The 24,059-nt window shown below is 40.2% G+C and overlaps 1 protein-coding gene across 1 annotated transcript in view; it reads left to right on the top strand.

The window, feature by feature from the left end:
• Positions 1 to 16,891: 16,891 nt before the first annotated feature.
• The window catches only part of LOC110214264 (DNA (cytosine-5)-methyltransferase 1-like), a 39,084-nt gene continuing 31,916 nt past the window's right edge, over positions 16,892 to 24,059 (top strand). The window contains exons 1-4 of the mRNA XM_078151810.1: positions 16,892 to 16,906; positions 20,597 to 20,674; positions 20,774 to 20,883; positions 23,618 to 23,736. Coding sequence (XP_078007936.1) covers positions 16,892 to 16,906; positions 20,597 to 20,674; positions 20,774 to 20,883; positions 23,618 to 23,736 — 322 coding nt within the window. The remainder of the gene's footprint in view (positions 16,907 to 20,596; positions 20,675 to 20,773; positions 20,884 to 23,617; positions 23,737 to 24,059) is intronic.

Below are 24,059 nucleotides of genomic sequence, written 5' to 3'. Positions count from 1 at the left end.
GCCCCATTTTTGCATAGAGTTAAAAGTCAAGAAATAGGCTGGAAAAATGAACAAATAACAGAAAAAGATCCTGACTACAGAAAGTTACAATGGTGACAGGGGAGAGCAAAACACGAACCCAGAAGAAGACAATAAAGTCAAAACTCCTACATCCAAAGCCTCGAAGAAAAATATGAATTAGCCCCAAGCCATAGCTCAAAAGGATTTTAAAAATCAAGTAAGAGAGGTAGAGGGAAAATTGGGAAGAGAAATGAGAGTGAGTAATGCAAGAAAATAATGAAAATAGAGTCAACAGCTTGGTAAAGGAGGCACAAAAAAATTTAAAGAAAATAACACCTTAAAAAACAGAATAGGTCAAATGGTAAAAGAGGGACAAAAATCCAATGCAGAGAAGACTGCCTTGAAAAGCAGAATTGGCCAAATGGAAAAAAGATATACAAAAGCTCACTGTAGAAAATAATTCCTTAAAAATTAGAACTGCATAAATGGAAACTAACAACTCCATGAGACATTAAGAAACAATCAACCAAAATTAAAAGGAAGAAAAAGTTGAAGAAAATGTGAAATATTTCATTGGAAAACCTACTGACCTGGAAAAGAGATCCAGGAGAGATAATTTAAGAATTATTGGACTATCTGAAAGCTATGATAAAAAAAAGAGCCTAGACATAATCTTTCAATAAATTATCAAGGTAAACTGCTCTGATATTCTAGAACCAGAGGTTAAAATAGAAATGGGAAGGATCCACTAATCACTTCCTGAAAGAAATACCCAAATGAAAACTCTCAGGAAAATATTATAGCCAAATTCCAGAGCTCTCAGGTCCAGGAGAAAATATTGCAAACAGCCAGAAAGAAACATTTCAAATATTGTGAAGCCACAATCAGGATAACACAGGATTTAGCAGTTTCTATGTTAAAAGATCAGAGGGCTTGGAATATATTCCAGAGGGCAAAAGAGATAGGGTTATAACCAAGAATCACGTACCCAGCAAAACTGAGTATAATTCTTTAAGGGGAAAAAATAAATATTCAATGAAATAGAGAACTTTCAAGCATTCCTAATGAACAGGCCAGAACTGAACAGAAAATGTGACTTTCAAATACAAGACTCAAGAGAAGCATAAAAAGGTGAACAGGAAAGAGAAATCATAAGGCATTCAATGAGGCTAACCTGTTTACATTCCTACATGGGAAAATGATACTTGTATTAGGACAGTTAGAAGGAGTATACATAGACAGAGGACATAGATGTGAGTTGAATATGATGAGATGGTTATCTAAAAGAAAACTAAAGACTGAGAAAGAAGAATGCATTGGGAGAAGGGGAAAGGGAGAGATGGAATGGAATAAATTATCTGACATAAAAGAGATGTGAAAGAGATTTTACAGTGGAGGGGAAGATAGGGAAAATGGGGCTGAGGGAGTGTGTGAACCTTACTGTCATTGGAATTGGCTCAAACAGGAAATACATATTCAGTTGGGTATAGCAATCTATCTTACCATGTAGGAAAGTAGAAGGGGAAGGAGATAAGAGAAGGTAAGGCTGATAGAAGGGTGAGTGGATTGGGGTGATAAAAGTCAGAAGCAAATCACCTTTGATAATGGGTAGGGTGAAAGGAGAGACAGTAGGATAAACAGAGGGAGGATAGGATGGAGGGAAATACATAGTTAGTAATCATTAGCCATGAAAAAAAATTTACAGTAACTTTCTCTGATAAAGACCTCATTTCTCAAATATATAGAGAACTCAGTTAAATTTATAGAAATAAGGGTCATTCCTCAGTTGATAAATGATCAAAGGATATGAAAAAGAAGTTTTCAGATGAAGCAATCAAAGCTATCTATAATCACATAAAAATGCTCTAAATCACTATTGATTATAGAAATGCAAATTAAAACAACTCTGAGTGACCACCTCTTACCTATCAGATTGGCTAACATGACAGAAAAGAAAAACGACAAATGTTGGAGGGGATATGGGAAAATTAAGACACTAATGAACTTCTGGTAGAGTTGTGAACCAATCCAACCATCCTGGAGAACAATTTGGAACCATGCCCAAAATGCTATAAAACTGTGCATACCCCTTGATCCAGTAATATCACTACCAGATCTGCATCCCAAAGAAATCATGAAAAAGGGGAAAAGGACCTGTACGTACAAAAATATTCGTAGCAGCTCTTTTTGTGATGGCAAAGAGTTGAAAATTGAAGGGACCCAAAAATTGGAGAATGGCTGAACAAATTGTTGTATATGATTGTGACGGAATACTATTGTGCTATGAGAAATGACAAGCAGGATGTTCTCAGAAAAACCTGGAAAGACTTACATGACCCAATGCAAAGTGAAATGAGCAGAACCAGGAGAACATTATACAAAGTACCAGCAATATTGTACGGTAATATAACTGTGAATAACAGCTGTTCTCAGCAATACAATGATCCAAGGCAATTCTGAAGGACTTATGATGAAAAATTCTATCCGTCTCCAGAGAAAGAACTGATGGAACCTGAATACAGATTAAAGAATACTTTTTCTTTATTTTTCTTCAAGTTTTTTGTTTATTTTCTTTCACAGCATGACTTACATGGAAATATGTTTTGCATGACTGCACATGCATAACCTATGTCAAATTGCTTGTCTTCTCAATGACAGAAAGAGGGAGGGAGGAAAAGAATTTGGAACTCAAAGTTAAAAAAAATGTTAAAATTGTTTTTACATGTAATTGGGGAAAAATAAAATATTAACTTATGAAGTGAAAAAAAAAAGGATAAGAATGTCCTGTGGTCATAGAAGCTTGTCTTTTTTTTTTTTTTAGCTTTAGGTCATGATCATGAAGAAATATTTCTGGGAAAGGTGAATGAACTGTGAGAAAAATCACCCAGGTTTCTCTCCTCTTCCTCATCCCCCTTCCCATCTCCCTCTCTGTCTCTGTCTCTCCCTCTTCCTATCTTCCTCTCTTTCTGTCCCTCTTCTCCCTATCTTTCCATGTCTCTTTCTTCAACTTCTCTTTCTACCCTTACCCACATCTTGTTTATTTTACAAAGCATCCATTGATGATTTGTGCTCTTGCTATAGCCTAACTATTCTTTTATTCTGATTCTGTTTTTTTTCACATAATCAACCTAGAAATATAATTTTCTCTGCATATATTTGGTCTTGGATGCAGTGTACAGATGGGGAAGAGTTCTGGTCATTTGATTCCACTGAGAGCATAAAGAGCTGTTATTTAAATTTTATTAATAATACTATAAATTCCCCCAAAGAGCAAAGAAAGGATTTTGGGTCTTGTTTATAGATCTCCTGTATCTTTTGGACATTTCTTTTAAAAATCTGAAGTTCTGATAAGTTCCCTGTCCATCTTCATCAGTCTCTTTAAATGACTCCTACTCTTACCTTGGGGCATAAGGGAGCCTGTTATTATTAGCTGAGTACTGTTCACTAACTCCCTAACCCCAATGGAGGCAGGGTGAGCATGGTACGGTGATGGTCCCTGAGGCAAAAAGTCTCTGTACCTTATTGGAAGGGAGGGGAGAAATCAGAGGAGAGGGTGACAGCCAAAAGGGAAGACCATGCACTGAACCTGCCCCAGTGGGTGGACATAGATGTGGTCTGGGAGCAGTCCATTTCACTCCTTTCCCTGGAGAGAGGGGGAAATAAGAAAAGAGTATGTCCAGTTGATGTTGCTTTCCATAGCAACATCTACTGGTTACGTCTTTCCTAATTTGTTCTAGAATTTCCCCAGGAATTGATACCAAGCTCACCAGTTTATAGTTTCCAGACTATTCAGGACAGCTGTCGTTCTCTGGTCCTTCAGCATTTCTGTTCTCTTTCAAATGATCTTTCAAATATGGTCTGGTAATCCCATTTGCCAGGATATAGTTTATCTGAGACTTGATTTCATTGAGGTCAACTAGGTGATGCCTTGCTGTCTCCTAACTCATCTTGGGTATCAACGTCCTGTTGGCTCTTTTTGTTCTGTCCTTTTCAGTCCAAAGATCCTTCTTCTTGGTAGAGAAATGAGAAACAAAGTAAGAACTGAACAGTTCTACCTTCTCTCAGTTGCCAGCTGTCCTATCCTCCCCAAGCAGGAGTCCTCATTCCCTTTTGCTTATCTTCTAGCTAAACAATAACAAAAAAGATCTTTTTTAAAAATTGTTTTTCGTTTGAGCACTTCTGACAAAATTTTTAGTGCCATACGACAATCTCATGTGCATCCTCTCTTGCTTTCTCTTGCTTCTATCTTCTGTGCATGTTTTTAAAAAAATCTATCTTGGTGGGTGAGTTCCTTATACGTCCATATCAGTCTCTTCAGGTAACTTTCATTCATTCTCCTTATTGGAATTGCTTTCCTTTGTATCTTCAGGGTCTGTTATCTGAGAACATCACCACCCAGAAGACAGTCCAACATTAAAGAATTTAATAAATGCTTCCATGTAACTGGAAGCTACTTCACTCTACTTGTGGAGGAATCCTCTCATGAATTCACATTCCATTTTCTCCTAATCTACATTCAATTCAAACAAATTTGATGATCAACTTGGATGGATGAGGTTTCCAAGTGAAATTCCAATAATTCCAGAGAGCAGTGTGGATAGAGCACCAGCCCTAGAGTCAGGAAGACCTGAGTTCAAATCTGTCCTCAGACACTTACTAGCTGTGTGACCCTGGGCAAGTCACTTAACCCTGATTGCCTCAAAAAAAAAATCTACCTACAACCATTTAAATTCAAACAACAGAAGAGGCAGCATCAAGATATTGGAGTAGCAGGAAGAAGTCATTGGTCCCTCATTCCTGCCTCCAAACAGATCTAGAAAATGCACCAGACCAAATCTTAATGGGGAAAAAGTCACAATAAGACATTTTTTTCCAGCCCAGGTCAGCACAGGGAGACAGATAGTTTTGTGGACATTGGGGACAGGGTCTGCAGGAGGTACCCTAGCACCCAGGGAGAGGACGCAAAAGAAGAGGTCCCAGACCCATACCAGGACACTAAGCAAAGAGTTGCAGGAACAGGTGCTAACTGGCAGCTTTGTTACCCACTATTCATCTCTAGGTCACAGATGCCAGGTAAACAGAGGAGGGGAACTGTGCCCAAGGGTGGCACTCCAGAAGTATGGGGCAGAGGGTCCTGGGGAACGAGTTCAGAAGCCAGAAGTAGCTGAGTGGCTCAGACCTCAGGAGCACAGTGGGGTCACAGTGCCAGCTGCCAGCCCAGTCTGAAACCTGCAAAAGAATAATCAGATCTGAAATCTCAGAACAAGAGAGTCTACAGTTCTGTCCTTCAGAACCAGCAGAGCTTTCCAGCTGGATGCTAGTGGTCGAGTCCAGCAGCAGCCTGGGTCAGGAACTTGCAGAGCTCACCAGAATGGCAGCAGACTTCCCCCTAGATCAGACCATTATGAAGGCAATGAAAGAAAGCTTACAGGTCCTGAGCTGAAGCTGTCCCTGAGATCCTAGAATAGTATAACACTCAATACCCCCAAGAAAGCAGCAACAGGACCATGCCAGACCTACCCTCCAGAAGTGTTCAGAGCCTTGCCCTACCATCAAATCTGAAGTCAAGAAGTAGGCTAATAGATTGAGTAAACAAATAGACAAAAGGATCCCACCATGAAAAGCTATTATGATCGGTCAAACTGAAAAGAGGAAAATGACTCCAGAACATCCATAAGCATAGCCTTGAAAAAAACATAACTTGGGCACAAATTTAACTAGAATTCCTGTAAGAGATGAAGGAAGAGTTTAAAAGCTTTTTTATAAATTAAGTGAGAGTGCAAGAGGAAAAAAAAAAGAGAAGAAATGAGAGCTACAGAAGAAAGATTTGGAAAGGAAATTAACAGTTGGCACATGACCAACCAAATCTTATCCAAGCAACAAAATCCCTGAAAATTAGAATGGACCAAATGGAAGCCAATAACTCCAAGAAAAATTAAAACAAAATTAAAACACTGAAGAAATAGAAGAAAATGTAAGGTGTTTCATAGTAAAAACAATAAACCTAGAAAACGGATTGAGGAAATGATTTAAGAAACATTGGATGACCTGAACCTTATGACCAAAAAACCAAAAAGAATCTAGACATCGTATTTCAAGAAATCTTAAGAAAACTGCCCAGAGAAACAAGATATACAGGAAATGGGGTATAGAAATCTATCCTGCCCTACAGGAAAATTGAAGCGGAAGGGGATAAGAGAAGGGGGGAAAGATAGAAAGGAGGGCAGATTAGGGATATTCAGAATGAATTCCATTTTGGGGTGGGGGGAGGGACAAAATAGAGAGAAGATTTGGAATTCAAAATCTTGTGGAAGTGAATGTTGAAACCTAAAAATAAATTAATTAATTAAACAAAAGAAAAACTGCCCAGATCTCTTAGAACCAGAGGGCAAAGTGGAAATAGAAAGAATCCATTGGTCACATCCCCAAATGAAAGCTCCCAGGAACATTATAGCCAAAATTCAAAGCTTCTAGATTAAAAAAAAATATTGCAAGCAGCCAAGAAGGAAGAATTAAAGTTCCAAGGAATCACAGTCAAGGTCACACAAGATTTAGCAGCCACTTTGATAAAGGAGCTGAAAGTTTACAATATAATATTCCAGAAGGCAAAAGATATAGGCTTACAAACAAGAATAACTTATCCAGAAAAACTCAGTATAATGCTTCAGGAGAAAAAATGAACCTCTAAGCAAATAGACTTCCAAATACTCCTGATGAAAAGACCAGAGCTATGTAGAAACTTTGGAGTTCAAACACAGGAGTTAAGAGAGACATAAAAAGGTAAACATCATTAAACAATCATAAGGGACTAAACAAGGATAAAATGTTGACATTCAAAGATTGGGAGATTCTACATGTGTCTCCTCTGAAGTGGTCAAATGAGGAAAGAACATGTATACAGGTACAGGGGGAAAGGGGAAAAGGGGGAATTAGAGGGAAAGCAGACTAAGAGAGATATTAGTCTTATGCAAAAAACAAAAATCTTAAAGACACACAAAATATTTATAGCTCTTTTAGAGGTGGCAAAGAGTGTATATCTTAGAAGGTGTCCATCAACTGGGGAATGGCTAAACAAGTTATGGTATGTGAATGTGATAGAGTATTATTGTACTGCAAGAAAAGATGGAGGGGATGGTTTCAAAGAAACCTGGGAAAACTTATGTGAACTGATGCAGAGTGAACAGAATCAGAACAACTTATACAATAACAAGAATTTGCTAAAGACAAACAACTTTGAAAGACTTAGTGAATCTGATCAGCATAATGACCAGCCATAATTCCAGAGGATTAATGATGAAACATGTTACTTATCACCTGGTAAAGAGATGAAGGATTCAGAGGGTAGAGTGAGACTTTTTTTTTGGGGGGGGGAGAATCGGCCAATGCTTGCCCATATTTGTTTATAAAGGGGAGGTGGTTTACTTTTCTTTCATTCTTAATTTGGAAGGGTGTTGGAATGGGAGGAAGAGAATGTAGATTTTTGCTATCTGAAGAGTGTGAGTGTGTGTGTGTGTGTGTGTGTGTGTGTGTGTGTGTGATTTAAAAAATAAATTCAAATAGCAAAGCCCTTCCCAATCTGGCTCCAGCCTACTTTATTTCTGCTCCTCACACTATGTTCTAGGCAAATTGTGTATGTGTTCACACACAGGAATAGGAAGAGGAAGAAGAAGGCTTAAATGAACTGACAATAAATGAAGTCAGCAGACTAGAAAAAACAATATAGAAAATGATTTATAACAATGTAAATGGAAAGAACAACCAAAAAATACAAGTGTGTAATCATGACAGAACTGGGTCATGGAGTATTTAATAGTAGAGAAAATGCGTCTTTCTTCTTTGCGGAGGTGGGGACTATAGGTTTGAAATATTGTACAAACTGCCAGACAGGATTGGTATGTTGCTTTGCCAAAATGCTTTTTTTCCTCTTAAAATTTTTTTTTTTACAAGAGCTGGTAACTGGGTAGGGCAGAGAGAAGGATATATTTGGAAATAGAAGTGAAAGTGGCAAAAATAAAAGGCATCAATAAAGATAAGATTGTTTAAAAAGTCCTGGTGTCGCTAAAGCTAGGAGGGAAAGCTCATACATCAAATAATTAATAAACCAAATTTATGACACACATTTCAAACAATATTCCTTGATTGCTAACATCGTGAAAGGATTGGTGCCCATGAGGACACCACATTTACCCCCATTGCTTCCACCCCTCAGCGAAAGGCAAGGAGGAAGGGAATCAGGGCACTAGGACTGTAATCTAGGGAATAAGCTAAAATCACTTCATTAACTTCACCTGGCAAATTTATCAGCCAAAACAGTAGCTCTAAATCCCTTCAGCACCACACAGTCAAGTCAGCAAGCATTTATTAAGCACTTACTGTGTGCTAAACACTAGGGATTCAAAAATACAAGCAAAAGGAAAAGCTGCTCTTGCCAGGAGAGTTTACTTTCTAATCGTGAAAGACAACACATTAAAACAAAGCTGAAAATTGAGGCAAAGGGACAGGAAAGAGACCCTCCCACTGAGCCATAGTGGTAAAGTCCAGGGGATGAACGAAGTGTAGTTGGTACAGACCCTTCCTCAAAATGGAAGTCCAGAGAGTGGAGATAGAGGCAGGCAGACCTGTTCAGTTCAAGTAGCTCCCTACTGCCTCTAAGATTAAAGACCAATTCTTCAATTTGATATGTAAATCCAAACAACAAAACCCCTCTCAATCTGCCCCAGCCTAATATATTTGATCAGGTTACTTCTCTTCACCTAACTGTATTCCAGCCAAATAAACCTCCTTCTGTTTTTTCCAATCTCAGCATTCCATCTTTTGCTTCTTTGCCCAGGCTGTCCTGCATACTTGTTATCTACTCCCTCCTCATCTCGATTTATCTGTGGACCATCCCCTGCCTTCCAGCAGAATGTGAGCTCCTTGATGGCAGGAACTTAGGGTTTTTGTCTCCCCCAGCCCCTAGCACAGTGCTTGGCACACAGCATGTACTTAATAAGTACAGTAATTAAATTTAGAACTCAAAATCTTATGGAAGTGAATGTTGAAAACTAAAACCTAATTAACTAATTAATTAAAAAGTAAGTACAGTACTTGTGGAATTTGAATCACATTAAAATCGCCAATTTCCTCCAACTTTACCCCAGGTGAAGTTTGCCTCCTATGGGGAGATGAGCTTTGCTGAGGCCCTAGGCTTTAATTGTGCTGTTTCCCTTCTCAGATTGTCTTGTATTCCTTACCTGTTTATATGTTTTGCTCCTAGAACATAAGCAGTGTGAGTCCAGGACACATCAGTCTTGTTTTGTGTTGTATTCCCAGTACTTAGCATAGTGCCTCACATATAGCAAGCTTCAAATGCTTACCCTATTGAAAGGGGAGCTACATTCTCCCACTGATTGGAAGCTAAGATGGTAATGCTGTCAAGTCAACAAACATTTTTTTAAGCAGCTACTACATGCCAGGCACTACACCAAGTGCTAAGAGTGCAGTAATAATAATGATAATAGTAATAAAAATAAAATAAAATAAGCAAACAAAAAAAGGAATTCACAGAATAGTATCCTCCCCACCCCCCCTATGTCCTAAGGGATATAGTCCCCCCACTGAACCAAATAGGAGTGGTATTAGTGGCTTGGTCCCTGAGACCCAGCCCTGCAATGTCTTTCCCTAAAGGGGAAGAAGGCACTCTCATAATGGCTGGAACAGAAGTGCTTTCAGCTGGGAGGGAAGTAGAATGGATGCAGGTGTATAGCATCTCACCCTGAGTGGAAGGTCAGTAGCCAATTGGAAGGGCAACTGCTCCCTGTGTGGGTGACAGTATGAGCTTAAAATCCCGACAGGGAGAGATGCCATCAAGACAGTCTGTTATCAGTTGTTAATCTGTTGGGTTCTGAGTGTGTTCAGTGGAGGTGAGAGGAAATTGTGCTCTTTGGTTTGACGATATTTTCTTTGGGCGCCATCCCTTGGATAAAGAATCAAGTTATCATTCAGCCTTGGCTGGATGTCAGTTGGATATTTTAACACTCTTTTTTAAAATTAAAGATCTGTCAAGGAATCAAAGAATTTTTGGAGCAGTAAGTAATGCCTTAGTTACTACCTGTGCTATGTCTGTGTGTTTAAAAGATTGTAAGGTAGGGTGGGGAAGATTCACAAAGAGGGCCTAGAGTGCCAACTTGCCCCTCTGGTCTATGGGTCTTTGGCTCTTCCTGTTGTGTTCACACTTCTTGGTCTCACTTCTAAGAAATACGCTGTCTCTAGGACTTTCTTAATGAACATGGTATTACTGATGTCTACTGAGATCGAGCAGTGAAAACTCAGCCTGTTAACCCTGCCGTTGTTTCTCTGTTATGTGAATATGAAAATCTTTGAAACTGCTGTTCCTGTTTTATAAAACCCATGGCAATTTCCAGTTTTCCGTCTTACACTGTGATTGCCTTGTAACCTAGCTACAAAAAAAAAGAAACCTAGTCCTGAGAGGAGTCTTCTGGGTTGGTCCATTGGCTAAGCCCAGGGTTGGAGTGTATATGTTCTGTCACTAACTGGTTGGGTAACCTTGGGATTCACAGGTCTTGTAAAAGAGAGCTGAGCTAACAGAGTGGCAGTTCTTCTTCTCTATTTTTTGCATGTGCTCAGGGCTCTTCGAAGGGCTCATTACTTCAGAACTGGTATACTTGTTACAATTCACAAACGAAGTCATACTGTAACTGATGGTTCATCTGGCTTCTTGAGTAGTTTTGGCCAAATCTGTGGTAGGTCTTAGCCTGGTGGGTGCTGAGTACCATACCCTTAGATCTCCTCAGCTTGTAGCCTACGGTTGATTGTATCAGTTGACTTATGTCCATAAGACCATGAGCTTCAAGTTAACACATTCTCCTTTTTCTGTTGTATAAAGTATCTGGGAAGCCAAGAAGTAGACCGACTTACCTAAAGTCAGACAGATTGTAAATACAGCAGAGCTAGAATTTTAACTCGGGAGCTTTAGATTTCAAATCTGTCAACCTGTCCTGAGGAATGATGAACCAGGTGTTTACAGGACATCTGGTTTGGTATGGTAGTATATATTTATAACTCCTGCTGGTGAGAGGGGGAGATTGAGGCTGGTGGATATATTGAGCTCACAAATTCTGAGCTGTAGTAGGGCCAAAGGCTATTGGATAATTGTTTACCAGTATGGTGAACCTTGGGAGCCTGGGGCCACTGGTCTGCCTAAGGAGGGGTGAACCAGCCTGGGTTAGAAATGGAAGCAGGTCAAAGCTTCTGTTTTTAATCAGTGTGGCCTAGCCCTGAGTGGCTGCTGCACTTCTAGCCTGGGTAATATAGGGAGACCCAGATTCCTTAAAAAGGAAAAAAAAATTTAGTTGGTCTCCAGTAGCTTCTTAGAATCTTTCTAACTGAAACTTTTCCTTGAACAAATTCCATAGGATTAATGAATGTTTGGGAGAAGGATTTTGTATAGCATCTACTCTCAAATTTGATGTTTTTTAAGATGGAATGCTGGAGATGGAGATAGCTCTATCATACACTAGTTGGCTCGTTAACACAAAAAGCTTAGCAAATCGTTCCAATGATCAGCACTTTGTATCACTGGAGTATTCAGCACCTTTAAAGACTCCTTTGACCTAATCAATGAGACTATTCTTTGGCCCTTAGGTAGTTCTGTGACTCACTTTTCTTCAGCATAAAGACCCTTCTGAGCTAGGGCCTGGTGCTGACCCACTTATTGTGCAGGATGAGACTGTTGCTATTGACATTTCCATTGAGGTCCAGTTGCTTTCCTCTACACATACTAAGCTCACTCTCCCAGCCCCTTCCCATGCTCCTTGATTATTTCAGGTGAATATAAAACCCAACTTACAGCATGGTGGTAAGGCTTATATGTGCAGACGGTGGTGCTGTGATGGATAATTACCTAGAACAAGCCTAGATCCAGGTTAGGGATGCCGTTTGGCTATGGAATAACTTTCTTTTTTCAGTAGCTTGTCCGCATCTTCCTCATCTGTTTTGAGGCACTTGCACTCACCATCTTGATCTCTGCTGTTATCTGGGCAGCAGTATAGGTGCATTTTTGAAAGCCTCATAATTAATATGGGAAACTTTTAAATTTCCCCAATATTTCCCCATAGTTGTTGGCCCCTTAAAGAAAAACTTCATAATCTAGTGAGCCAAAACAGGTAAAGGTCAATGGGTGGATTTTTAAAATATAACAAGGAACACTGGATATTACAGGACTCCTACTGAGTCTGGAGAACAGGAAGAGTCACATAGGAAAGAATAAATTCAGCATGTTGTTCAATAGTAGGGATTGTCGATGTTGACTAGAAATTCTTGTGATACACAGTGAAATGGATTTAGGTAACTGTCTCTCATTGGTGGTTTCTGATGTTATCACTACTCAGCCGGTAAATTATCTACTCCATCCACTCCCTGCCCTCCCCAAGTGTTGGCCAGGCTCTGCTGACGACAGGATAGTCATGACATCCTAACCTTTCAGGTGATCTGCAGTCCTGTAAGGTATCGTGGCCCGTTGAATAATTTGGCCAGTAGGTGTCAGGCTTAAAGCAATTAAGGGAAATGCTGCTCTTTTTTCCTAACTAGTTTGTTTTACCCCCATCTCTTGCTCAGTCCCCACGTGTCAAGAAGGGGCTGCCGTTTGGGGAAGCACTGCATGCCCTAAATGGTTCATGCAGGACTGACTAGTGCAATGTCGCCTCCTTGATATTGACTTTGATTATTGAGCTGGCTCCCTTTGCTAGCCTTTCCTGGCCCAGTAATCCTGTCAAGGGCCTGCCTAAGCTTCATTTGTGCTGACTGAAAGGCGTAGCTTTGGTACCTGAAGCCAATCGCACTCTAACAAGTATATTTGGTCCTTGTAGGGTTTAAAGGATTAGAAGATGGGGCTATTTTTTTTTCAGAAAAGAGAATCCCTTTCAAGATAAGGTTGGTATCTTCTCATACAGTTTCATTTGTAGCTAACTGGGCATGGAGGTACATGGCTTAGACCATAGCCATGCCATGAAAATTGAGAACAATGTGACAATGCCCTCTCACCCTAGAGCAAAGGCCTTGAATAGGACACCTAATCAAAATAGTGTACCCAGCCTGGTCCAAAAAAGAAGGCAATGTTTGTGGTGGACCAGACCGATAGCATCACTGTCCCCTCTCTCTAGACGGAAGGAGGGACTCGCTGGAGGAAAGAGTCAACAAAACATTTACCCCCCCTCCCCCAATGGGGGGGTAGCCTTAGACTTTTTGCCCTCTCATTTTTCACTCTGTTCCTAACCAGAGGAGAAATCGAGTCCTGGGTGGGGTGGTGGTGGTGGTGGTGGTGGTGGTGGTGGTGGTGGTGGTGGTGGTGGTGGTGGTGGTGGTGGTGGTGGTAGTAGTAATCTCAATCCTTTCCACCCTAGGTATAGTGGTGATCCACACTGAAGTACCTTGTTACTGTATCTTCTCACGGTTTTATTAATTTTGTTGAACTTGCTGTCAGTATAGCAATGTTTCCAACAAGATTTTGAGTGCCAATGGGGTCACATGGGATTCTGCAAGATCAGCATCAGTGACTTTGGAGATCTAATTGTACTAAAATAAATGCTGCCATTAATGTGGATGGTTTAAAAATGGAATCATCAAATTAATTAATTATTAAATTAAAACTCCCCTAGTGGGAAACTAGAAAACGTTAGCTTTGTTGCTGGGGAGGGGGGAGGTTTGTCTTCTTTGTCAGTTGGCATAAGACGGGAATTAAAAACAACTTGAGGTCTTGCCTGATTTAGCCAGTGACTTTCTCTCCTATTCGACCAATGATTGTCTCTGACAGAATTATCTAAGATGAATTTTTTTTTTCTTCCATGCTAAGAGTTTTTTGGTTTTTGAAGTACAAGACTCTTTTTGTTGTGGTCCTTGTTCTTTCCTTAATGAGAGCTAATCCCAGAGTCATTCTTTTTTTCTTCAAAGAGAATAGAATTTCTGAATACCCTACACCAAGGCAAGTCAACAAGCATTTATTAAGTGCCTTCTATGTGCCAGGCACTGCAGTAATCCCTGGAGCATAAGCTATGGGGAACCCTAGCTTACTGTCAAGCAACTAATTTTCAAGAGCTTAAATTTTTCTTTTTTTTGGTGAGGTGAGCAGGGTTAAGTGACTTGCCCAGCCTCACACAGCTAGTAAGTATTAAGTAAGAGTTTAATTTCTTGAAACAGACTTCAGCAGATCTGGTTCAGTATTTATTTCCTTAGGGCAGTTACCCTGACCCATTTAACTGTTCAGAGAAACAGATATTGTTCTAGTGTTCAGTTTCTCATTTAATTTGATTTTTTAAAATTGTTAACCTTTCTGTTTTTACATCTTTTCTTCTTCATGGCCTTCCTAGTAAGAAACAGCCCAAACCATTAGACACCTACAGTACGTGCAGTATTCAATACATGCTTCTTTCCTCTTCTCCCTCTCCCCACCCCTACAGAAAGAAGGGCAAATTTTTCTAATTTATTTTTCAGGACTGAGACCAGTCACTAAAACTGATCCGAGTTCCACTGTCTTCTAGAGTTTTTCCACATCAGTCTAGTCATCGTAGACAAGTGATTTCCTGTAGCCTTAGACTTTTTGCCCTCTCATTTTTCACTCTGTTCCTAACCAGAGGAGAAATCGAGTCCTGGGTGGGGTGGTGGTGGTGGTGGTGGTGGTGGTGGTGGTGGTAGTAGTAGTAGTAATCTCAATCCTTTCCACCCTAGGTATAGTGGTGATCCACACTGAAGTACCTTGTTACTGTATCTTCTCATGGTTTTATTAATTTTGTTGAACTTGCTGTCAGTATAGCAATGTTTCCAACAAGATTTTGAGTGCCTCTGTGCCTGCATGCTAACGTCAAGTCTCTCTTCTATATTCCTGTGTATTACAAGTTTGAGGAACTCTAATTTCCCTTTCCTCCTCTATGAGAAATTGTCTATTGCAGAAGTTTCTGCAAGCACTATCAGTTGTCTGACTTTGAGTTCAAACTGCATCAGAGTCAGAGTTAATAAACGTGTATTTAACACTGAGCTAGGCATTGTGCTAAGCTCTGGGGATACAAAGAAAAGCATAAAACAGTCCTTGCCATCAAGGAGATTTAAAATTTAGTGGAGGATCTGCCCCATGTCCATCCTCCACCCCCTCCAATTAGAGAGAGGGAGGCATCCTAGGGACAGGGTGTGCTGAGCAAATATGAGTTACTGAGTTGATTTCATCTTTTTGAATGATGAGTTTCTGGAGGTGAAGTTGAAGAAAGTAGCTAGGTAGGAAACGATTAAGGGAAACTGTTTGAAATCTTCTGTACTGTCCAACTTGGCACATAGCTCCCTCTTCCTATTAGTGCAGAAGAAAATTGTCTGGCTTTCTCCTAGGCTTTCCCATACTAACCACTCTTTAAATGGTCTCTACCCTATTCTAGGGGAGGATACCTGGTTCAAGTAAAATTATCACTAAATAAAGAATTGGCCTTAGAGAAAAGATCCCTAGGCTTCATCAGAAATTGACTGTTTAGAAAAAGATGGCTGCAATGATCTCTTCCTCGAGCTCTGAAGAAGAGAGCGATTATGAGATGAGAGGCAGTGAAATGAAGCCTTCACCTAGAAGTAAGTGACTGTGAGATGAAAGGTAATGGTGGTTGGACATTGGTATATGTCACTCATGTGACATCTGTCTTGAAAGAGAGAGCTTCTAGCTTTCAACCAAATGGCACAAGAGGTCTAGATTTCCACAGTTCCATCTCTAGTGTTCATTGTAGTAGAAACTCAATTTCCTTCTTTATTCTTAGTATAGAGAGAATACGTCATACTATTTGTGACCTAGGTCCTTGGAACTTCTAATACAGAACTATTGGTGGGTATCAGACAGAATGATGGCTTCTTACACTTGGGGCAAGCACCATGAACAGCACCCAGGGCAAGTGCTCTCATTGGAATGGTAGAATGGGGGAGAAAAAGACCAAGCACTGATAGATTCCTATGGTAATACATCTTACCAACTTGATACAAAAGCTTCTTTCTAAGCCACTCAAAGATGGCTAGTGCTGTTGGTGCCCTAGGGCTAAGCCTTAGTTGCCCTGTACAAGGGATGGCTCCTTAAGGCATAAAACTTGCTTTCTAGTAGAATATACAAGGTTCCTAGAACATAATAAATTAACTATATATTTGGAAAGTGCTTATAAGGTCACATAAAATGTAAAAATAAAAAGGTAGGGGGTAAATATTCTGTGTCACAGAGCATATAAATTCTATTAGTACTTAAGTTTTTCCCCCCTCAAACTCTTTATATGCCAAGAGTGACAATAGTAGTTACTCTCAGCACATTAAGTATAGAACAATATAAACCAATAATATCCTCACTTAAAAAAAATAAGGATGGGTCATTGTACTTCATGCATTAGAAAGTGCATGCTCTATCATGGGAGTAGCCTTGGAAGACTGTGAAAGACTAAGACGTCCAGGAGAGTGTCTCATCCTTGTAGCATACTGCCCTGCTAGCCTGAGCAAAGAAAGGTATTGCCTAAAGAACACACCCATTACCCTTTTTCTTTTCCCCAATCCCCTCCTAACAGCTTTCCTTCCCAGCCCACAAAGGTATCTCCTTTTTATTCATAGTTGATTTAGAGTTGGAAGAGATCTTATAGGTCATTTGGTCTAATTCTTAAGTGATTGGTCCAAGGTCACGTGGATTGCAGGTAGCAGAGCTGAGATCCAGACCCAGGTCATCAGGCTGACAAAACCATTGAGCTCTCCACTCATAGGCATCCAACCTACTTCTCTGCTTCTTCTGCCTCTAAACTCCCTCTCCCCCAAATAACAACAAAGTAATGAACTCGTATTGCCTTCTTTAAACAGGATCTTTACGTATAGCAGAAGCCACCACAAGCTCTGCTGTACAATGGAGATCTTCGGGGTGAGTATATCAGTAATGGTCTGCCTTAACTAGGCAGTGATTAAAGTCCTATTTTGGTTAAATGTTGGTGGAAAAATTTGGAAAATTTCAGTTATTTTGACAACTTCTGAGGCATCTAGTTTCAGTTTCCACTCCACTTCCCCCCACTTTTTTTTTTTTTGTTAGTGGGCTTCTCCTGGCAAATCTGCTATATGGCATGTTGATCATCTGCTTTCAAAGACCACATTTAAGCATAGCATGTGAGCTGGTTAATGTCTGAGCTTTATGTAACTAGAGCTTTGAGGGCCATTAGACGGTTTCATTTTATAAAACATCTTTTCTTTTTCTTTCCTTTTTTTTTTTTTTTAGGGGGAGGTGGGGCTTGGTGGGAAGAGGGCAAACTGTACCATGCCTTCATGAGTTGATTGGTTTATCTCCTTCATGGAATAGGCTAGACATCTTGAAAAACTAGCTAGACGAAAAAGTATCTAGCTTAGTTAGCTACTAACACGAGTAGTTCTTGGGCTGGTGGCCATGGGAAGAGTGCCTCCTTTCAAACAAGGACTTCTTTTTGGATGACAGAGTCTTTAAACGGAAGGCAGCGTCATCTTCTGAAAACTCCTCTTCAGCTGACGAAGGAACTTCTAGCGTGAGTAACTTGTCCCAGCACCTTGCTTGCTAAGTCATGCCCTTCTGGTTTTCTTACACCTGGTGCTTTTGGGGAGGGGGAAAAGGTATCTTGAGAATTCCCAAGAAAGCAAGCCTTGCATTGTGTTGTGGTCTCTGACCTATTGACTTATCCTGTCCCAATTGAGGACAGAAAAGGCAAAGGGCAGACAAGAGGAACTAGAGTATTAATAAGCTAACAAGGTGTTCAACTGTGAAGATACATCTATGTCTTGTGTCCACTTTAAGATGTGAACAAATTTCTCTTGACCAAAGGAAGTGAGAGCCTAGCCAGAGGCCAGGGAAAAAGGGACCATGTCCTTGGAAGTCTTTAAACACCTAAGAGGCATCTAGGTGTCTCGGTGGATAGAGCAGGAGAGTTGGAATCGAGAAGACTTGAGTTCAAATACGACTTAGCACAGTCCCTGGCACACTGTAGGCACTTGATATATACTTGTTTTGTTTCTTCCAGGGACATGGTGAGAAGAAAAGGAAGACTCGAGCCAGGAAAAGGTAAGAACAGTGAGCTCGTTGTTGGCTTTTGTATAATTTTGTGAGTGTTAAAACTCTCCTACTTGGAGAAGCAGTCAGAGGATTAAGGGGTTCAGATCTAATGGGAACTAGATCATTTGGGACAGTTGTGGCCAACCCTGGACTTCTTCCTTCCTTTAGTCAAAGTCTTATTGGCAGCTAGATGGCATAGTGAATAAGGAGCTAAACTCCTAGTCAGGAAGACCTGAGTTCAAATCCTATTCCTGAAGCTTAACTAGTTATGTGACTCTGTGTGTACTGTTTCCTCATCTGTAAAATGGGGATAATAGTAGCACCTACCTCACAGAGTTTAAGATAAAAAAAGACATATGTTAGGTACTCTGCAAACCTTAAGGCACCATATAAATGCTAGCTGTTATCAGAATCCTTCCCAAGGTGATCATTTTAATTTATGGTTTTGTTTTGGTGGGGTTTTTTTTCCTACTTAGACACAACTCATTATTTCATTGACATGGGGCTTTGAGAGCTCCAGGTATTTCCCGTAGCACAGAATGACTGTGAGCCTAGGGAATTCCCTCTCTCAATGCAAACGTGTACAGTTACTGTCTGTGGACCCACCTAGCTTCTCTCATTGGGCGCATGTTCAAAACCTTTGCCCAACTGGCATAGGTTTTGACGCTAGAGCTAATTGAGACCTTAAAATCTTTGAGAACCAGGGTCTCATCTATATCAGAATAATGTTCCCAAAGAGGACTTTTCATTTTCCCCCCGACTGCTTGTGTTAAAGCACCAAAGCCTTCTGTCCCTAAATTTCAAATGGCATAAAATGCAAGCAAATCATTCTTCCCTGAAGCACAGGATGTGGCACATAGGAAAGAGCTTAATAAAGGCTCCTCAGTAAAGCTATCATATCTTCAGCACTGATCTCGAGTTTTTCTTCCCAGGTCTTCAAAAGAACCTACCTCAGCTAAAGCATCAACATCCAGAGAGGTAGGCTCTTTCTTGTCGGGATTTAGAAGGGATAGATTTCCATTGTTCTCATCTATGAAATGAGTGTCATAGCACCTGCCTCCCAGGGTAGTAAGGATCAAATAAAATAAGGTGTATTTAATGTCTTGCAAACCTTCAAGCATTTTTCTAAATGCTCACTATTAATGCACCCTAGCATGCTAGACCCAGAGCCTAAACTTTGATTCCTCAGATGGTTCTGTTTTTTCTACTATTTGTGGGACCTGGGACAAGTTTAACATCTGGTGGTGGAGAAGTTTCTAACCTTATCAAATGAGGAGTTGGATTGGATATCTATCTAAGGACCCTTTTAGCTCAGTCTTATAACTCCTTCCCTACCCCTCCAACCAAGTCTGTAGTAAGTAAAGGAACAGAATAATAGAATTTTTGCATTAGGAAGGAAAACCAGCTGAAGCTCCCCTACCACACAAGTCTGTGTGTATGTGTATGTAGATATACATATATCTGCATATACATATTTATACATATATATACGCATACATGGGTATTATTTATTCCTGGGGAGATAGTCCCCTGGGAACTCTAGGCATGAGACACTTGCCTGTCTAGGGAGTAGAAGGAAATCTTCCTTTGCCTACTCTTCTGTGAAGAATGAAACTCCCTGGAGTGGATGTTCTAAGATGATCCTCCCTTCTGCCTTATTGTCCCCAGTTTTCCCCATCCTTGCCCCCAAGCTACATAAAAGTATGGCACTCATAAAGGAACACAAGGCACAAGGCTTGGGAACCAGTTCAAGACTTACAAGGGGAGTGGGGGAGAGAGAGCAGTATGTATATGGCAGCAAGATGGTATAGTGGAACCTGCCTCTGATTCTTGTTAGCTCTGTGACCCTGGATAAGTAACTTAACTCTTTGTGCCTTTGTTTCTTCATCTGTAAAACAAGGATAATGGCACCCACATCACAGGGTTGTTATTGGGGCTCAAATGAGATAATACATGTAAAGGCACTTCACAAACTTTAAGCCCACATAAATGTTAGCTGTTCTCTCCTCTCTCTGTCAATATCTGTGCAGGTAGAGAATAGGGGTAATCCCTAGGTATAGCCATACTGTAAGGGCCTTGGTGACTTTTAACTAGCTATCAATGTAGAAGAACATCTGAAGTTTGGTTCAGGCAGCTTCCCCAAGCCTTGGCGATGTCAAATTGCAGTTTTGATCGTACTTCCTCCCCCCATCCTCTTTTGAAATTAAGGTTAAGGGGTCAGTGTTAAGGGATGGCAATTTTTTTTTTCTTTTTCTGAATCGGTTCTATTGCAGGAAAACTACTATAAAGGGGGGAAAAAAGATTAGAACAAGGCCTAACTTAGAGTGACTACTATTCTTAGGAAAAGATTTATCATCATATTCAAAATGTTCCCTTCCGTACACTTAATGTGATTCACGCTACTCCCCACACACAACTGGTTGGGAGTAACTGACTCAGTTGGGTTGAGCTTGTCTTACCTGAAGACAAGCCCTAGCTCCAGTGCCTGTGATGGGGAATGGCAACTTGATTTTCGGAATGTTGGGTGACCTTTCTCTCTAGTATCCACAGTGTCCACAGTGCCTGCAATATCTGAATGACCCTGAATTGAAACATTTCCTAGGAGACCCCAGTGATGCTGTAAGTTTGGTTGTGGGTTGGAGAGAGGGGGGAGGGGAGTTCTCCACTTTGATCTCCTCTCTTAGCCCTTCTTCTGTCTAACTCCAAAATGTCTCTCAGTTGGGAGAACCAGAGATGTTGGCCGAAACACTGTTGAATATTTACGACGAGAACGAGATAGGTGTTGAGAGCTACGACCTTCTCCCACAACATAAAATAACGTGCTTCAGGTAATGTGGAGTAGGGGTGGAAGGGAGGGCAGGTAGTCAGATCTTTGATGCTTGGATTGATTAGCCCTATGTATTCAGGACACCTAAAAACGCTAGCTCATTTGTTCCCAAAGTGGGCAATACCACCCCCTGAGGGGTGCTGGAATGGGGATCCAGAGGGGTGGTGGTGGTCTCGGGTATAATTGGTGTGGCATAGAATAAAAATAAGGGGGTGGTGGAAGCATAAGGAAAGAAGAAAAGATAAAAAAAAATTGAAAAACCATTTGTACATGTTTCTTCTGTTGTATAAGAGAGTTAAAATTGTAGTGATTACATTGTTTTCCAAATAAACACACAAAATGCAAGTTATAATCAATCAGTGGTCAACTCAATTGACGGGTCTTAACAAGCAAATGTTGGCAGTCCAGCATGCATTGGCAGGAATATGTGTGTGCAATAACTCGTTTGCAATACCATACAGTTACTTGATACAATATTGTATCATCAAAATTTCAATGCAGGAAAAAACCTACAAATTTAAAATTATTAAATTTAAGATGCATCTTTAAAAAATATGTGTTTTGAAGTGACACAAATTCAAAAAAAAATCAAAGGGTTAAAGGAAGTAGATTTTGGGGGGTGCTGCTGAGTAATTTATTTATTTTTTGAAAAGGGGGCAGTAAGACAAATAAGTTTAGGAACCTCTGAGCTAGCTGAGTATAGAATGGGATCCTCCCTTCTGCTAAAGGTCCTTTAATCCGAGGAAGAAAGGAGGTGGTAGTACATTCAGGGCTTCAAGTCCAAACTTAAATTTTTTTTTTCTCCTCAAACTACCTATCTGTATAAACTCATTCATTTAAACTATTCAATAAATGTAAGCATGAACTATGAAATAACCAAAGGTGTGGCTATTAAAAAAAGAGAGAAAAGGGAAATGACATTTTCTTAAAGGACTTAGATTGAATACTACCCCTATATTGTGGGTTTTTTAAGGATAATATTACTATTCAATTTTCTCTGGTAAAAATTATTGTGAAAGGGAGTATCTTCTTTGGTTCTTGCCTAGGAAACCTGACTAAGGATGCAACCAAGGGCCAAAGCCTGCTCCACAGGCTAAAGGTTGCCTTCCCTTTGTCAGTGCCAGAGATTCTTCATTTGTCAAAGGTGTTTTTTTGTTTGTTTGCTTGCTTAGGCTATCAGGGTTAAAAGTGCCTTGCTGAAGGTCACACAGCTGGTGTCAAGTCAAGTGTCTAAGGCTAGATTTGAACTCTGGTCCTCCTGACTCCAAGGCCAGAGCTCTATCCACTGTGCCACCTAGCTGCCCCCATTTGTCAAATGTTTTGAGTAGCTAATATTAGGTGAAATATCAAGCTAGGTACTATAGGGAATAATAAAGCAAATAGACAATCCTTGTTCTTGGCAACATCGTAGGTAGTAAGAGAGATAAGGGCACCAAGGTGTTAAAGTGGATAGACTGCCCTGACTGGAGCCAGGAAGACTTGAGTTCAAATCCAGCCTCAGACATTTACTAGCTATGTGATCCTGAGCAAGTCACTTAACCCTGTGCCTCAGTTTCTTCATCTATAAAGTGAGCTAGAGAAGGAAATGGCAAACCACTCCAGTATCTCTACCAAGAAAACCCCAAATGAGGTCATGAAGAGTTGGACACGACTTAACAAGAGAACTTATACATATATCAACGACGATTTGAATTTATCATAGATAGTATTTCATGGTAACAGGGTGCTTTTTATAGCTTTTCATTGCATCCTCACAACCCTGTGAGACAGAAAGTATGTACCTCAATCATAGGCAAAGAAACTGAGGTTTGAGGATTAGGAGCTTGTCCATGGCGATCACATAGATAGTAATTAGTAGAGCTGAGGACTAAATCTTGGGCTTTCTGCCATGGCATTGGACATCTTCATAAGATGAACGTGACATTGCTATCCAAAATGCAAAATTCCATGGGAGCTGAGAAGAAGAGGGTGATTGATCCTTTCTGAAGAAGGGAATTCGGAAGAGGCTTCAGAGAAAATATGCAACAATGTCGTAGAAGAGTTTGAGAGGCTGAGCTGACCGAGAGAATATCCTTCAGGGGAAAAGGAACTAGTGTATGCAAAAACATTACTTAAAGAAATAACTTGGGGCAGCTAGGTGGTGCAGTGGGTGGAGCACTGGCCCTGGAGTCAGGAGGACCTGAGTTCAAATCCCGCCTCAGACACGAAACACTCACTTAGCTGTGTGACTCTGGGTAAGTCATTTAACTCCAATTGCTTCACCAAAAAAAAAAAAAACAAACCCAAAATCCAAAAACCAAAAAAACAAACACTTTGTAATCTTCTGGGGATTGTTCTTTCTTGTCCCTCCCTCTACATAATCTGAGTTTTATTGTTTTTTTTCCTTTTATAGGCAATTGGGGTTAAGTGACTTGCCCAGGGTCACACAGCTAGTAAGTGTCAAGTGTTTAGTCTGAGGTTGGATTTGAACTTGGGTCCTCCTGACTTCAGGCCGGTGCTCTATCTACTGCACCACCTAGCTGCCCCATGAGTTTACTTTGCTATACCATTTGATGTTATGCTTTTGTATCCAAGGTCGAGGAATACTTGTATATAACACTAACCAAATGGGTTGCTGAGTCTAAGACTTGATAGTTTCTTAAAAATTAAAGAAGTTAACTTATATAATACAATATTTGATCTAAATTTGTAAGATAATTATTACAAGTGGGTTTTTCCCCCCCCTCACTCACCAGTGTTTATGACACAGTTGGCCATCTGTGCCCCTTCGATACAGGCCTAGTTGAGAAGAATATAGAACTCTACTTCAGTGGTGTAGTAAAACCAGTCTTTACAGAAGACCCAAGGACAGAGGGTAAGGATACCTATTCCATATTCATTTAAACTATTTAATAAATACAAGCATGAACTATAAACCAACCAAAGAAATCGTGCAAAGGCATAAACTCCAAATGAAGCATAATTGTTCAATATGTTAATTCTGGATTGTTAAATTATAAATGTCACGTTTACCTCTGTGTCTTTTTTTTTTTTTTTTGGTCAATTGATGTATGTTTGGATTTGGTTACTGTTAGTGATATTTATAGTCAGTGGTTAGATAACAACATAAAACTGATGCTATGCAACTCCATTTCTTATTTTCCCAACATGTTTGTCATTTGTAGTTCTAGCTATTCT

Source organism: Phascolarctos cinereus, unplaced genomic scaffold (assembly GCF_003287225.1).
Source record: "Phascolarctos cinereus isolate Bilbo 61053 unplaced genomic scaffold, phaCin_HiC Scaffold_4;HRSCAF=312, whole genome shotgun sequence".
In the NCBI taxonomy this organism is placed as follows: domain Eukaryota; kingdom Metazoa; phylum Chordata; class Mammalia; order Diprotodontia; family Phascolarctidae; genus Phascolarctos; species Phascolarctos cinereus.
This window is presented reverse-complemented; position numbering and strand designations above follow the sequence as displayed.